Source organism: Anomaloglossus baeobatrachus, chromosome 2 (genome assembly GCF_048569485.1).
Source record: "Anomaloglossus baeobatrachus isolate aAnoBae1 chromosome 2, aAnoBae1.hap1, whole genome shotgun sequence".
NCBI classification, from domain to species: Eukaryota; Metazoa; Chordata; class Amphibia; order Anura; family Aromobatidae; genus Anomaloglossus; species Anomaloglossus baeobatrachus.
In genome coordinates this window covers 625212130-625226842 of record NC_134354.1, presented here as the reverse complement: position 1 = coordinate 625226842, position 14713 = coordinate 625212130, and the positions used below count along the sequence as shown (strand labels likewise).

Genomic DNA, 14713 nt, shown 5'->3' with positions numbered 1-14713 from the left:
CCCGGGACCGGGTGACGACGGCAGCGTCCGGAAAGCGGTGAGACAAGCGTTGCAAAAGATGACCCCGGGGGATGATGTGGAAGCGTTCCTGGCGGTGTTTGAGCGGGTGGCCGAGCAGGAAAAGCTGCCGACCCCCCAGTGGGCTGAGGTATTGTCACCCTGTCTGACGGGGGAACCCCAAAAAGCGTACCTGGACCTCTGTACCGAGGACGCCATTGACTATGTGACCCTGAAAGCCGAAATACTGGCTCGGTTGGGGGTGAATACCTATGTACGGGCTCAGCGGGTAAATCAGTGGTTCTATGAGGAAGCCAAACCCGTACGCTCCCAGGCCTATGACTTGTTGCATCTTGTAAAAAAATGGTTGCAGCCTGACACTCTGAGCCCGGCGCAAATGGTGGAAAGGGTAGTAGTGGATCGTTTTGTGCGCACTTTACCCGTCACCGTTCAACGGTGGGTAGGACAGGGTGACCCGAGTACCCTGGACCAATTAGTGTCCCTGGTAGAGCGGCATGTGGCTACGCAGGACTTGATACGGGACACTGAGACTTTGCGTACCGCCCGGCGGTCCGGCCCCTCCAAGCCTAGGGCCAAGGACCCACCGCTGACAACGGTGCAGGAGTCCCCTACCGTCCCGTCTGAGGCCGCGCCCGCCATTCCTGAGGTCCGGAAGGTTCTGTACCCTAAACGACAACCCGTCAATGGGGTTTCCGTCCCCATTAGATGTTGGCGGTGCCAGCGGGTGGGACATATGGAAGCCCAGTGTCCACTCACCACGGAGCCCCTGGATTGTGGGGTTACCCGGCGGGGTTCAATGTATGCTCAGGTGGTGTGTACCGCTGACCTGGTTCCCCCAGAGACGGAGCCCCACTTGTGCCAAATACAGGTGAATGGATGTCCGGTTACAGGATTGTTGGATTCCGGAAGCTTAGTGACCCTTGTGCGATCAACCCTAAGGGCTAAAGTAAAGGCCACAGGACGTACCGTGGGGGTGGTTTGCATACATGGGGACCGCCGAGACTATCCCACGGGGATTGTCACCATCACAGCACCTTGCGGTCAGGTGCAACATGAGGTGGGACTTCTTAACACTCTTCCTTATGACGTGATCCTAGGAAGGGATCTGCCCTATTTTTGGACTTTATGGAGGGGACCCCCTAAGTCCCCTCAGATATTGATCAGTCCGGGACCTGAGCCCTACAATCCTGAATCCGGGACGCCTGCCGTAGGGGTCACCATGATAGGGACAGAGTGTGAACCCGATAGGTCACCCCTAGAGGTATTGGCAGGAGAGGCTGAGATGGTCGAGCCTATCCCGGAGTTGGAGGCGTCCCCGGATACGTTTGGGACAGCCCAACTGCAGGACCCTACGTTAATACATGCCCGGAGTCGGGTGACAGTAGTTGACGGGGTGGCACAGCTGCCCGGTGCCCAGGTAAGGTACCCCCATTTCGCTCTTAAGCAAGATTTACTCTACCGGGTAGATGAAATACGGGGCGTGGGGGTAGAACAGTTGGTGGTGCCCCAGCCGTATCGCCGGCGGGTCCTCGACTTGGCTCATAAACACCTGATGAGTGGCCACCTAGGGGTCAAGAAAACGCAGGAGCGAATATTGCAAAGGTTCTATTGGCCCGGGGTCTTTGGGGAGGTAAAACGGTTCTGCGAAACCTGCCCGGAGTGTCAGCTTACCGCACCCCTGACCCATTTTCGCAGTCCGTTGGTACCGTTACCCATTATAGAAGTCCCTTTTGAACGGATAGGGATGGATCTGGTGGGGCCCCTCGTAAAGTCCGCTCGAGGGCACCAACACATCCTAGTGATCGTTGACTATGCCACCCGGTATCCCGAGGCGATACCTCTCAGACATACTGCAGCAAAGCTTATAGCTCGGGAGTTGTTTGCTGTGTTCTGCCGGGTGGGGTTGCCCAAGGAGATCCTTACGGATCAGGGGACCCCATTCATGTCTAAAGTGACCAAAGAGCTATGCCGGCTACTCCAGATCAAGCAGTTGCGTACGTCTGTGTATCATCCTCAAACGGACGGTTTAGTCGAGCGTTTCAATAAAACCCTGAAAACCATGCTCAAAAGGGTGATTTCAAAAGACGGGAAAGACTGGGATATGATGCTTCCCTATTTGATGTTTGCCATCCGTGAGGTGCCACAGGCATCCACGGGGTTTTCGCCTTTTGAATTGTTATACGGGCGACATCCCCGGGGATTGTTGGACCTGGCAAAGGAAACATGGGAGCAAGAGCCCACCCCCCATAAAAGTGTGATTGAACACATTTTGGGTATGCAGAACCGCATAAGCGCGGTCATGCCAATTGTGAAGGAGCATTTACAGGAGGCTCAGGCCGCGCAAAGCGGCCGCTACAATAGACAAGCCACCGTGCGGACCTTTAAACCCGGGGATCGGGTGTTGGTCTTAATCCCCACGGCGGAGAGTAAATTCCTGGCTCAGTGGCAAGGCCCCTACGAGATAAAGGAAAGAGTCGGGGTGGTCAACTATAAAGTATTGCAGCCCGGTAGGCGGAAACCTGAACAAATATACCATGTCAACCTATTAAAACCTTGGCAGGAACGGGAAAGCCTGATGGCTGTTTTTTTCCCCATCTCCCTCCTCTTCGGGTCGTTTACATCCGGCTCCAGCGACTTTCGGAGAGGACGAACCGGAAGTAAGGATTGGAGAAGCCCTCACCAAGACTCAGAGGCGAGAGGCCAGACGGTTGGTTCAGCAGAACCCCGATGTCTTCTCCGAGCTGCCCGGTAGGACCAGTCTGATACGACATGATATTGTCACCGAGCCCCACCTGAAGGTACGCCTGAAGTCATACCGGGTACCGGAGGCTCGACGACAAGCCATATCGGAGGAAGTAAAGACAATGTTACGCCTGGGGGTCATCGAAAAATCCCGGAGTGAATGGGCTAGTCCGATTGTCCTAATACCAAAACCCGATGGCTCCTTAAGGTTCTGCAATGACTTTAGGAGATTGAACGAAATATCCAAGTTCGATCTCTACCCCATGCCCCGGGTGGATGAGCTGATTGATAGGCTGGGACAGGCGCGATATTTTACCACGCTCGACCTGACCAAGGGGTACTGGCAGGTGCCACTGACGGAGTCCGCCAAGGAGAAAACCGCTTTTGTTACGCCGGAGGGTCTCTTCCACTATGTTGTCTTGCCTTTTGGGTTACCTGGCGCTCCGGCCACGTTCCAGAGGTTGATGGACTTAGTGCTGGAACCCCACCAGGCGTATGCATCAGCGTACCTTGATGACATCATTATTTACAACTCCGATTGGCAGACCCACTTGGAACAGGTACAAGCGGTGGTGGACGTGCTTCGAACAGCCGGATTGACAGCCAATCCCAAGAAATGTGCATTGGGACTCACGGAAGCCCGCTACTTGGGCTACGTGATAGGCCAAGGAGTGATTAAGCCCCAAATTAACAAGGTTGAGGCGATCCAGAAGTGGCCTAGACCCCTGACCACGAAGCAGGTTAGGGCCTTCCTAGGTATCGTGGGATACTACAGGAGGTTTGTAAAGGATTTTGCGGGACTATCAGCCCCCTTGACGGACCTTCTCAAAGGCAAGAAGTCCGTCATGGTGCGCTGGACTCCGCAGGCCGAGGACTCCTTCCGGGCCCTGAAGGAGGTCCTGTGCGGACAGCCCGTTCTTGTACACCCTGATTTCCGGAAGGAGTTCATAGTACAGACTGACGCCTCAGAGGTCGGCCTGGGGGCAGTGCTGTCTCAGGTGGTTCAGGGGGAGGAACACCCCGTCACCTTCTTAAGTAGGAAGCTCACCCCTCCCGAGCGGAATTATAGCGTAGTGGAGAAGGAGTGCCTGGCGATCAAGTGGGCCTTGGAGTCCCTACGCTATTACCTGCTGGGACGGCAGTTTCGCTTGGTGACGGATCACTCTCCACTGGTCTGGATGAGGTCCGCCAAGGAACGGAATGCCCGGGTTACCCGGTGGTACCTTTCTCTGCAGAATTTCCGGTTTACGGTTGAACATAGGGCCGGTGGGTTGCAAGGCAACGCCGATGCCTTGTCCCGCGGCCCGTGTTTGATGGCGGGAGTTCAACCCCGCACGATTGAACTGAGGGGGGGTATGTGAGACTGTGACCGGGGTTATCTATGACGGCCGGTATGTCTCGCCCCGGTTATGCTCACTCCATGATGGAAAGTAAATCCACTCCAGGGTTAATGCTGTTTTCCTACAGGCTGAAGGAAGGGTTAAATGGAAACAGGAACGAGGGCAGGTGTGCTGGGTGTGAGGGAGTGAACAGAACTTCCTGAGTTCTCTGCTGGAGAGGCACATGTATATTGTTGTGGACTTTTGTTTGGACATTAAAACCGTGAGCTGTGAACCTTAATGCCTGAATCCCGTGTCTTCTGCTGCGCAGCCGACCACGCTACCTCACAATATATATATATATTGTGTCTGTGTGTGTATATATATATATGTGTATATATGTATGAATTTCATATACCGTATGTCCGTAGTGTTTTGATTCTGATAGTGTAAGAATCAAAATTAGGGATCAGTCCTGTGTGGTCAGTGCCATATTTAAAATTTATGGATTAACAGATGTTTCTTTATTTAGTGAGAAATGATGAAGAATATTAGTTATTGTTGCGGTTCATTGTTACACCACTTATTGGATTACGTTTAAGCTCTTGTAGCGTTCTTATTTACGGTTTGAGGTGGGCACAGGGAGCGGTTTCAGTAGGACATTCGTGTTGGTATATTTAGACTTCATAAACCATTCAGGACAACAAAACCAGTCTTTTCCGGCACAAAGTGAAAATATAGCGCAAATAGTCCATACATTAGTGTGCCCGCTCAGGTTTATGTCCAGCTCTCATTCCTTAGCGAGGAAAAACAACACTGGAGTTATGCCCACCTCCACACACAGACTAATGAGCCCACCTGGACTTTGTCCCCAAAACCACATCCCAGGGTGTGGATATGCGAGCAGCCAGTCCCACTGATCTCTCTGTGCTTGTAAACCTGGCCTTTGTCATCCCTATTAACCCTCTTAGTTCTATACATACTGGAGCTTGCTTCCAAGCTTACATCACAGAGGATAATTTATTTTTTTTTTAAACACATTCAATTGTGGAACGTATTATTCCAAAATCTATTGATTAAAATGAAATTAAGGCCGCTTTACTCGCTGCGACATCGCTAGCATTTGCTGGCGATGTCGAGCGCGATAGCACCTGCCCCCGTCGTACGGCCGATATGTGGTGATCACTGCCGTAGCGAACATTATCGCTACGGCAGCGTCACACGCACATACCTGTTCAGCGACGTCGCTGTGACCGCCGGACAATCCCTCCCTCAAGGGGGAGATGTGTTCGGAGTCACCGCGACATCACTAAGCGGCCGACCAATAGAAGCGGAGGGGCGGAGATGAGCGGACATAACATCCCGCCCACCTCCTTCCTTCCTCATTGCCAGCGGCCACAAGTAAGGTGAGGTTCCTTGTTCCTGCGGTGTCACACGGAGCGATGTGTGCTGCCGCAGGAGCGACAAACAACATCGTACCTGCAGCTGCAACGATAATTGGGAATGGACCCCCATGTCACCGATTAGCGATTTTGAACATTTTTGCAATGATTCAAAATCGCTCATAGGTGTCACACACAACGACATCGATAACTCGGCCGGATGTGCGTCACACATTCCGTGACCCCCAACGACATCGCTTTAGCGATGTCTTAGCGTGGAAAGCGGCCCTTAGTCCATGGGAAAATCCCTTAGAGTATTTGATGCAGAGCATTGGTAGTAAGATCTCAGTATAAAATACACACCTTTTTTGTCTTGTTTTTGATGGGTTTTTTTTTTTTTTTTTTTTTGTGCATGTTCTGCATGCGTTTTCAATGTGTAGTGTTCTCCATTCATCATAATAGGTGACCAACACTAAATTCTCAGTTTTGACTTGTTTTTTGCATATATTTCCCTCCCCTTCCCATTCATTAGGTGAAAAACACTGCAGGGATAAATATGCTGCAGATCTGATACTAGAGCATTTCTCCATGTATGCTCCAAATGTAGGAGAAAACAGTCTGAACATAATATGCAGAATATCCCGAAGGCTTTAGTGTGTGCTCAGTGGGCAGAATACACTTACAAGCCAGGGTTTACTGATGGCTCCGTAGCATTGTTTTTTTTGTTAATTTTGCTTTTGTAGTTTGTAATTTTCAGCTTCATAAGTTGAGTTTTTTGAAGTGTTTGCCCTCCCATAGGGGTTAATACACGATGAAAAGAGTGATTTACCAATGGGACCTGGAAATTGTTCTGTCATAATTTAAAAGTGAATGTAATAAGTATAATCGAGATCAACCTGTGATTATAGAACTACGGTTACCTGCTTCAGAATATGCTAATTACCATATTTAAGAAATAGCATTTGATTAAGCAACATTTCTTACAAAAAGCAGGCAAATGTTTATTGTGCTTTGCTTATTTATTCCGCTTTCTAAACGTCTTACAGCAAAAATCTTTAATGTCAAGCCAAAAATAAAGCAACTTTTGGCTAATATATTACTTAAACTATTGTACATTGCTCCCCAGTATTGTATCCTATTGTAGGGATTGAGCATGACTCCCACCAGTAGAAGAATAGCGTATAGCTGACCCACACCGAGTACAACCATCGCAACGGGCACTAGAAAAAAATCACATATCTGACAACACGGCAGAATTTTCTAACATCTACAGAAATGTTTCAAAGGGATCTTGATAGATATGGCACTCACACTTTCCATTACTTTTTTTAATGCAATTATACCAGAAAATACATCTATAAGGGTTGATTTTTTTTTTTTTTTTTACTATAAATGCTGCTTTTCCTTCATTGCTTTTGTTTCTGAGAACATTGGATAACATCCAATAACTCTGCCAATACAATATATATAAGGATAGCCACAAAACCCAACCTTAAGCGGGCTTTACACGCTGCGACATCGCTAGCAATTGCTAGCGATGTCGAGCGCGATAGCACCCGCCCCCGTCGTACGGCCGATATGTGGTGATCACTGCCGTAGCGAACATTATCGCTACGGCAGCATCACGCACATATCTGCCCTGCGACATCACTCTGGCCGGCGAACCGCCTCCTTTCTAAGGGGGCGGGTCGTGCGGCGTCACAGCGACGTCACACGACAGCCGTCCAATAGAAACAGAGGGGCGGAGATGAGTGGGACGTAATATCGCGCCCACCTCCTTCCTTCCTTATTGCCGGTGGAGGCAGGTAAAGAGATGTTCATCACTCTTGCGGTGTCACACACAGCGATGTGTGCTGCCGCAGGAACGACGAACAACATCGCTAATAAGCAGAGAACGATTTTTTGTTTCAGGACGACCTCTCCGCGGTAAACGATTTTGCCCGCTGTTGCGGTCGTTTAAGGTCGCTCGAACGTGTCACACACTGCGATATCGTTAATGACGCCGGATGTGCGTCACAAACAACGTGACCCCCGACGATAATTCATTAACGATATCGTAGCGTGTAAAGCTCGCTTTAGTCTTGGACAGCAAATCTAAAGTACTATTCTCTTTGGCACTGAAGTTGAGTTGATTTTCACAGTAAATATAGGCAGTAATGCTCTTTATCATTTTTAAAGCAGCTTGTGACGCTGTCATCTTACCTCGTCATTCAGTTAATGTAGCACGGGGTACCACCTGCAGGTCTGCACGATGGAGAGAGTTGCAAGCAGTGCCATGCTCTGGGCACTACCATGTTTGGTGGGTACTACCATTCTTAAGTGCTTGGAACTTGCAACAAGCATTTAAACGCTCGGATGGGGCTGGACTTGAGTACCCCATTATAATGGAAGTAAATGAGAAACTAGAGTATTTTTACTGGAGATCTTCTGGAAAAATGCCTGAGTTCCCCTCTGACTTTATGCTCGGGTACTCTAGTTGCGCCCATCTGGGCGTCCAGCTGCTCGTCACATGTACTGAGCGCCCACATTCCCCTCTGACATAATTTATACTCGGGTACTCGAGTTGCGATTACTCAGGTACTCGAGTTGCGATTACTCGGGTACTATGGGCGTCCAGCTGCTTGTGAAGAGTACTGAGCACCCGAGCATGGTAATGCTCACTCATCACTATTATTTATAAGAAAATCTATCTAATTGTTTTGCGAGTCAAAGGTAAATGGCTTGCTAGTGGTTTAAGCCCTGCTCGATCCTAAAGCCCTTACAGAAAACATGCATTACGCATTTCAGCACAGAGCAGTAACTGGACACTCCTGTGTACTCCGGGTATTTAAGGTAAAGAAACTTGTGTTTTCTATGAAGCAATGAGACAATGCGAGAGCTCCCGGGCCAAGCCAAACAACTGGTGTGGAGAAGCTGATGGTGTTCTCAGCGTCTGGTTTCAGATGTCTGTAGCAGCAATTTGATTTTGTTATGTTTTTTAATTACATGGCTTCCCCTTTGATTTCCCTGCACGCAGTGTTTACAAGCTGTTGGGCCCCAGAGTGTAGATGGCTTATAACGCACCGGGAGGTCTGTACTTTCCCAAATGTTCTGCACTGAGAAATGAAATCATTCTGGTTATGTCTCTTTATTTCTAAGGTGTATTGCTGTTTTCCTTATTTGCAGACTCTCTGTGCGTACCAGGGTTTGATCCCAACCTCAGTATGATGACTGGCATAACTCCTATCAATCCAATGATGGCTGGCATGAGACTCTTACCACCTCCGCCCACGCAACTGCCTATTGTGAAAGAAATTATCCACAGTAAAAGCTGTACCCTCTTTCCTCCAAATCCTAGTAAGTACCATCATAGAGATGCTAATTGTGAGCCTGCTATTTGCACTGGTTTGTCATTTATCCTACAGTTGTGCAGCTAGCCTTTCATTGTGTAGGAAGAGTACGTCAAAAAATTCAAACACATGGCGTTAACCTACTTTGTTCAGCTGTATTCGGTGGTAAACTCTTGAACCAAGTGCTCAGTTCCTCTGCAGCGCCCCCAAAGGAGAAATGATGCATTACCTGGTGCTCTTTTGAAGAAACAGCCTTTTACTTCAAAATACAATAAAACTTCTTTGACGTGATCTACTAAAATGACATTGAAAAATGGACTTGTCAGTAGTGGTGGTCCTCTGAGGAAAAGGCCAGTCTGCATAGCACATGATGGGGCTGAAAATCTGTCCTCGGAAATACTTTTTTCTGAGCATGTATGTACTCTGTTTTTTAGATACTCTGCATAACGTATGAATGTTCTCTACACAGGGAGACACATAAGCATTTGATAATAACTTCTGCTTGTCTTTCTACATTCATTTATTCATATGCTCTCTGACGGTATGTACATAAAATGTGAGTGCCATGAATCCTTTCCTAAGAGCCCCGAATCAATTTTTTTCCCTTGGGTAGAGTGAGATAAAATTATTTCGCTCCTTCATTGTCTCTCTACCCTCGGCATGATATGCAGTCCTGCCAGCTGACTTCATCCGTCACAGTCTGACTGAGCCAAGATGGTCTTTCTTCAGACGGAGCGCCATGGCTCCAGTTTAATATTCATTGATGCACTCTTTGCTTTTCTCAGGGTGATTTAAGCCCCACTCAAATGCATCACATTTAAGTATTCATGAGCTACTGTAACCCTTTATTTTCCGTATAATGTGGCGTTCCAGATACTTTAACTATTTAAGTCGAAACTTTGGTTGCTTCACAAGCATATGTGCTCATGTATCTGTATGTATACATACACTACTGCCCTAAATGCTCCCTTTCTGTTTACTCAGTTGAACATTATGTCCAGGTAGATGTTTTTACCTGTCCTATTGTATAATGGCTTTTGCAAGGCCCAAAGAGGTAGAGTATGGCACAAGTATGTTCTCTTTGAATCCCTTTGCCATGCATCACCCCTTGAAGGAATACATCATCCACAACACATCATTTAAACAGTGCAATCTTAAGGGCACTTTACACGCTGCGATATCGATATCGCTAGCGAGCATACCCGCCCCCGTCGGTTGTGCGACATGGGCAAATCGCTGCCCGTGGCGCACAACATCGCTTACACCCGTCACACGGACTTACCTTCCCTGTGACGTAGCTGTGGCCGGCGAACTGCCTCCTTTCTAAGGGGGCGGTTCGTGCGGCGTCACAGCGACATCACACGGCAGCCGTCCAATAGAAGCGGAGGGGCGGAGATTAGCGGGCGGAATATCCCGCCCACCTCCTTCCTTCCTCATTGCCAGTGGATGCAGGTAAGGAGATGTTCGTCGTTCCTGCGGTGTTACACATAGCGATGTGTGATGCTGCAGGAACGACAACCAACCAGCAGTATGCACCACCAACGATGATATGAAAAGGAGCGACGTGTCAACTTCAACGATTTTTGACGTTTTTGCGATAGTTGATCGTCACACGCTGCGATGTCGCTAACGACGCTGGATGTGCGTCACAAACACCGTGACCCCAACGATATATCGTTAGTGATGTCACAGCGTGTAAAGCACCCTTTAGACTAAACTGTCTGAAATTGTGCCAAATGTATCACTGTGGCTCATACTTAATGGTAAACTTGGCTTATATTTAGACCCATTTACTTACTCTTACATCTTGTCTTGGCTGGCATAGTTTGCACCACTTTTTTTCCTGCTCTTAGATTTAGTTGAGGGTCAGTGCCTTTTTAGATTTTACGTCACAACCCCTTTCCAGCTAATTAAAACACCTCGTTGCACAGCCACGTCACTTTTTGAGTGAGCCCAAAAAAAAAAAAAGATTAAAAAAAGTTCTAAAACTAGACGTGAAAATTTGCAGTAAATATACACACATTAAGTCTATGTTCACACAGTGCATCGTTTGTTACTACAAAGATGCTGCGTTTTAGCCCCAAATAACGCACCCGCGGCAAAAATGCATGTGTGTTTGACATGTTTTTATCACATTTTGCCCAATGTGTTTAAGTCAGTCAAATCTATTGACTGGAAGGGTTCAAAAACTTGGAAAAAACGCAGAAAGAATTGACATGCTGCATCTTCAGAAACACAGCCAAGATGCAGACAAAAAAAGATGCCCAGTGTGGACAGCAAAATAGAAATCTCATAGACTTTGCTGGGGAAAGGAAATGCAGGCATTTTCGTGCATCTTTGTGACCTCAAAAAAGCAACAAAAGATGCCCTGTGTGAATATAGGCTATCAATAGTAAATGTGCGCCACTGTCTCCTTTTTGCCTAGATTGGGCTTTACAATTCATCAGTTGTGTGCGCCGGGGAGTGAAGGCTCGGGGCAATTCTGGTTCTCGTTGAAAAAGCTAACAAGGTTTCATTTAGGTACATGTGCTAAATGCAGCTATTTTAACACCTCTAAAGAACTAATTAATCTGCATATTGAAAGTGGGGAAATAATAAATCTGATCCACTAAAAAAGGTGTCTATAAGTGAATTCTGCTCAGAGTGCTAGATGTCGTCACTCGTCACAAGGCTCATATCAGTGAGATCTATTATTGATCTCAGGCCTCACCTATTATATATATTATATTATAATAAAATATGTAAGGTTTTTAGACGTTCCATATCACCAGGCCAGTGAGGTCCCTATTGGGGTCTTGGTGATGAGTCAAGCGGTGTCAAAGCAAAGGCATTGAAAAAAAAACCCCAAAACTTTGCTTTCTGAATTGAGTACAGTAGTGCACGCTGGCTCCATATACAGAGTTAGGTTATAGATAAACCGTAATGTCAGGAAATTCGTAATTGTCAATGCTGGGCAGAGAGATTGTACTTAAAGTGCAACTACTCTCCAGGGAGTATCAATAGGCGCCTTAAAAGAAATCAGTCATGCAAATTGCATCGGATCTCCAGGCAAAATGTGATAAAGGAGCAGGAGCTGATCAGATAGATATACATTGGGTAAAAATAAATAAATCTTTATTTTTATATAGCGCTAACATATTCCGCAGCGCTTCACATACATTGGGAACACTGTCCCCATTGGGGCTCACAATCTAAATTCCCTATCTGTATGTTTTTGGAGTGTGGGAGGACCCGGCGGAAACCCACGCAAACACGGCGACAACATACAAACTCCTTGCAGATGTTGTCTTTGATGGGATTTGAACGCAGGACCCCAGCGCTGCAAGGCTGCAGTGCTAACCACTGAGCCACCGTGCCGGTAAAGGTTTCTGTAAAACTTGCATTTTATTAATTGATGCAAACTCTGTGTGTGTGTGTGTGTGTGTGTGTGTGTGTATTTTCAAATAGAGAAAACGGTTAATCACTAGTAGAACCACCCACTTGGCTCTTAGACAAACACCAGGAATTTCAATGAATAAAATACAAACTATAGTGAATCTTTTCCCACAAACCTATATATCATTCCTCTCAGCTCCTCCTCCTCTATACCATGCAGTCCACAGATCAGGCAGCATGTACAATATGTAAGGTTCCCTTTAAATAACATATGATTTTATTTTTATTATACTGTTGTTGCTACTGTCTTGCGTACATTATGACTGGGGCTGTCTGATTCAGCTTACTGGGGTACCAAACCTCACTTGCAAGCGCTTAAATTCATAGAAATGTTACTTTACAACTTGCTGCTAGAGATGAGTGAACCTGAGGTTTGAAGTTCGGATTCGGAAACAGGCTTTAAAAAAAAAAAAAAAAAAAAAAAGCTAAACACAAAATTTGGGTTTGAAGTTTGAGTGAGGTTACGAGTAAAAACCACTCAAGCGAGCAGCACTGTGCTTAGGTATGAGTGGTGCTCAGCTTTGTGCGAGTTGCGTGCTGTGTTTGAACGGCTCCCACTGGGGGTAAAATCAGCGTGACCAGATGTAGTGTGTGCACACACACACGAAGAAAAAATTTGAAACCTCGCACACCTGCCTCCGGAAGCTTATGGCTGGCCGCATGTGGGTTGAGACCCGAACTGCCCAATTACTGACTTCCATTGAGGTTCGGATTAAGTGAGGGTCATAAACCAAACCTTATCTAAGGTTTGAATGTGCTCTGCAAACCGAACTTCCAAAGGTTCACTCATCTGTACTTGCTGCATCTGTGGAATACACCCCAGTGCCCGTCCTCTTGTGGCAGAGAGTGATTGTTGGTATTATTGTGATTATGATGTTTTTGTTGCATTGGAACTAATTTACCATTATTTTCTATATATCAAGATTAAAAGATGCCAAGCAGCTATAGCCTAGGGATGCGGCATTGCATATGACAGTCGCCCACTGCTGCAGTCACTATCTTCTCAATAGCTAAAGCTGGGGTCACACTAAACGACAGCGACAACGATGTCGCTGTTACGTCACCATTTTCTGTGACGTAGCAGCGACCTTGTAAGTCGCTGTTATGATCGCTGCTTAGCTGTCAAACACAGCAGCCGAAGCAGCGATCATAACGACACGCGTCGCTGTGCTGCAACATGTGCAGAGAGCAGGGAGCCGCGCACACTGAGCGCTGGCTCCCTCCTCTCCTAGCTACAGTACACATCGGGTTAATTACACGATGTGTACTGCAGCTACATGTGCAGAGAGCAGGGAGCCGCGCACACTGCTTAGCGCTGGCTCCTTGCTCTCCTAGCTACAGTACACATCGGGTTAATTACACGATGTGTACTGCAGCTACATGTGCAGAGAGCAGGAGCCGGCGCTGGCAGCGTGAGAGGAGCGGAGGCTGGTAACGAAGGTAAATATCGGGTAACCACCTTGGTTACCCGATGTTTACCTTGGTTACAGCTTACCGCAGCTGCCAGATGCCGGCTCCTGCTCCCTGCTCGCTTCATTTCGTCGCTCTCTTGCTGTCACACACAGCGATCTGTGCGTCACAGCGGGAGAGCGACGACCAAAAAATAAAGCTGGACATTCAGCAACGAGCGGCGACCTCACAGCAGGGGCTAGCTCATTGCTGGATGTCACACACAGCGACAGCGACGGGACGTCGTTGTCGCTGTGTGTGACACCACCTTAAGGCTCTGTGCATATTCATGACACCATTTGTCTCCAATGGTTTTGAAACACAGTCAGAATATGTATGCACAATAGTCAATCCAATTATCACATTAAAGGGGCTCTGTGATTTTAGTGTTAGCAATGTGAGACTTGAGTCAAAGGATGTCTGGGTCAAAACTGCTTACAGCGCCAGATAGGAGAGGTGTAAAGGGTGTTTGTAACATACTTAACTGCTCTGTTAATGATCTCCATTATTGAAGAAATTAAGTATATTCCAGCGTGTGTTTCTCTCATATGGGCTCTTGAAAGGGTCGCCAAGGATGTAGTATTTTTTGGCTTTCTGCATAAGGCCCAAGACACACGGCATGAAAATTGGAGCGAGTGGAATGCGATAAAACATCGCATTCCACTAGGACCAATATTAGCCTATGTGCTAGCACCCATGAGTGATTATTTTCTCAGCCCAAATTGGACTGAGAAAACAATCGCAGCATGCTGCGACTGTAATGCGATCCTAGATTCTCTCGCACCCATTCCAGTCTATGGGGCGAGAGAAAAATCGCACTGCACTCACAGTACACCAGTGTATTGCAAGTGCAGGGCGAGAGAGGCAACAGTCAGCAACGGAGGAGAGAGGGAGATAAATCCCTCCCCTCCGCAGCGCCGGCCCTCCCCTCTGCAGCACCGGCCCGCCCCTCCTCAGTACTGGCCCGCCCCTCGCAGCTGTCGTCCAATCACACGATCGGACCTCAGTCGCAATGACACTCGGCTCCTGCTGTGCTGGC

General features: G+C 47.6%; 1 protein-coding gene across 4 annotated transcripts in view; it reads left to right on the top strand.

Moving 5' to 3' along the window:
* Positions 1–14713, top strand: part of ENOX1 (ecto-NOX disulfide-thiol exchanger 1) — an 899109-nt gene that overhangs the window by 643193 nt on the left and 241203 nt on the right. For all 4 annotated transcript variants that reach the window (XM_075336870.1, XM_075336871.1, XM_075336868.1 and 1 more), the window contains one exon: positions 8627–8797. In XM_075336870.1, the coding sequence (XP_075192985.1) occupies positions 8627–8797 (171 nt within the window). The remainder of the gene's footprint in view (positions 1–8626; positions 8798–14713) is intronic.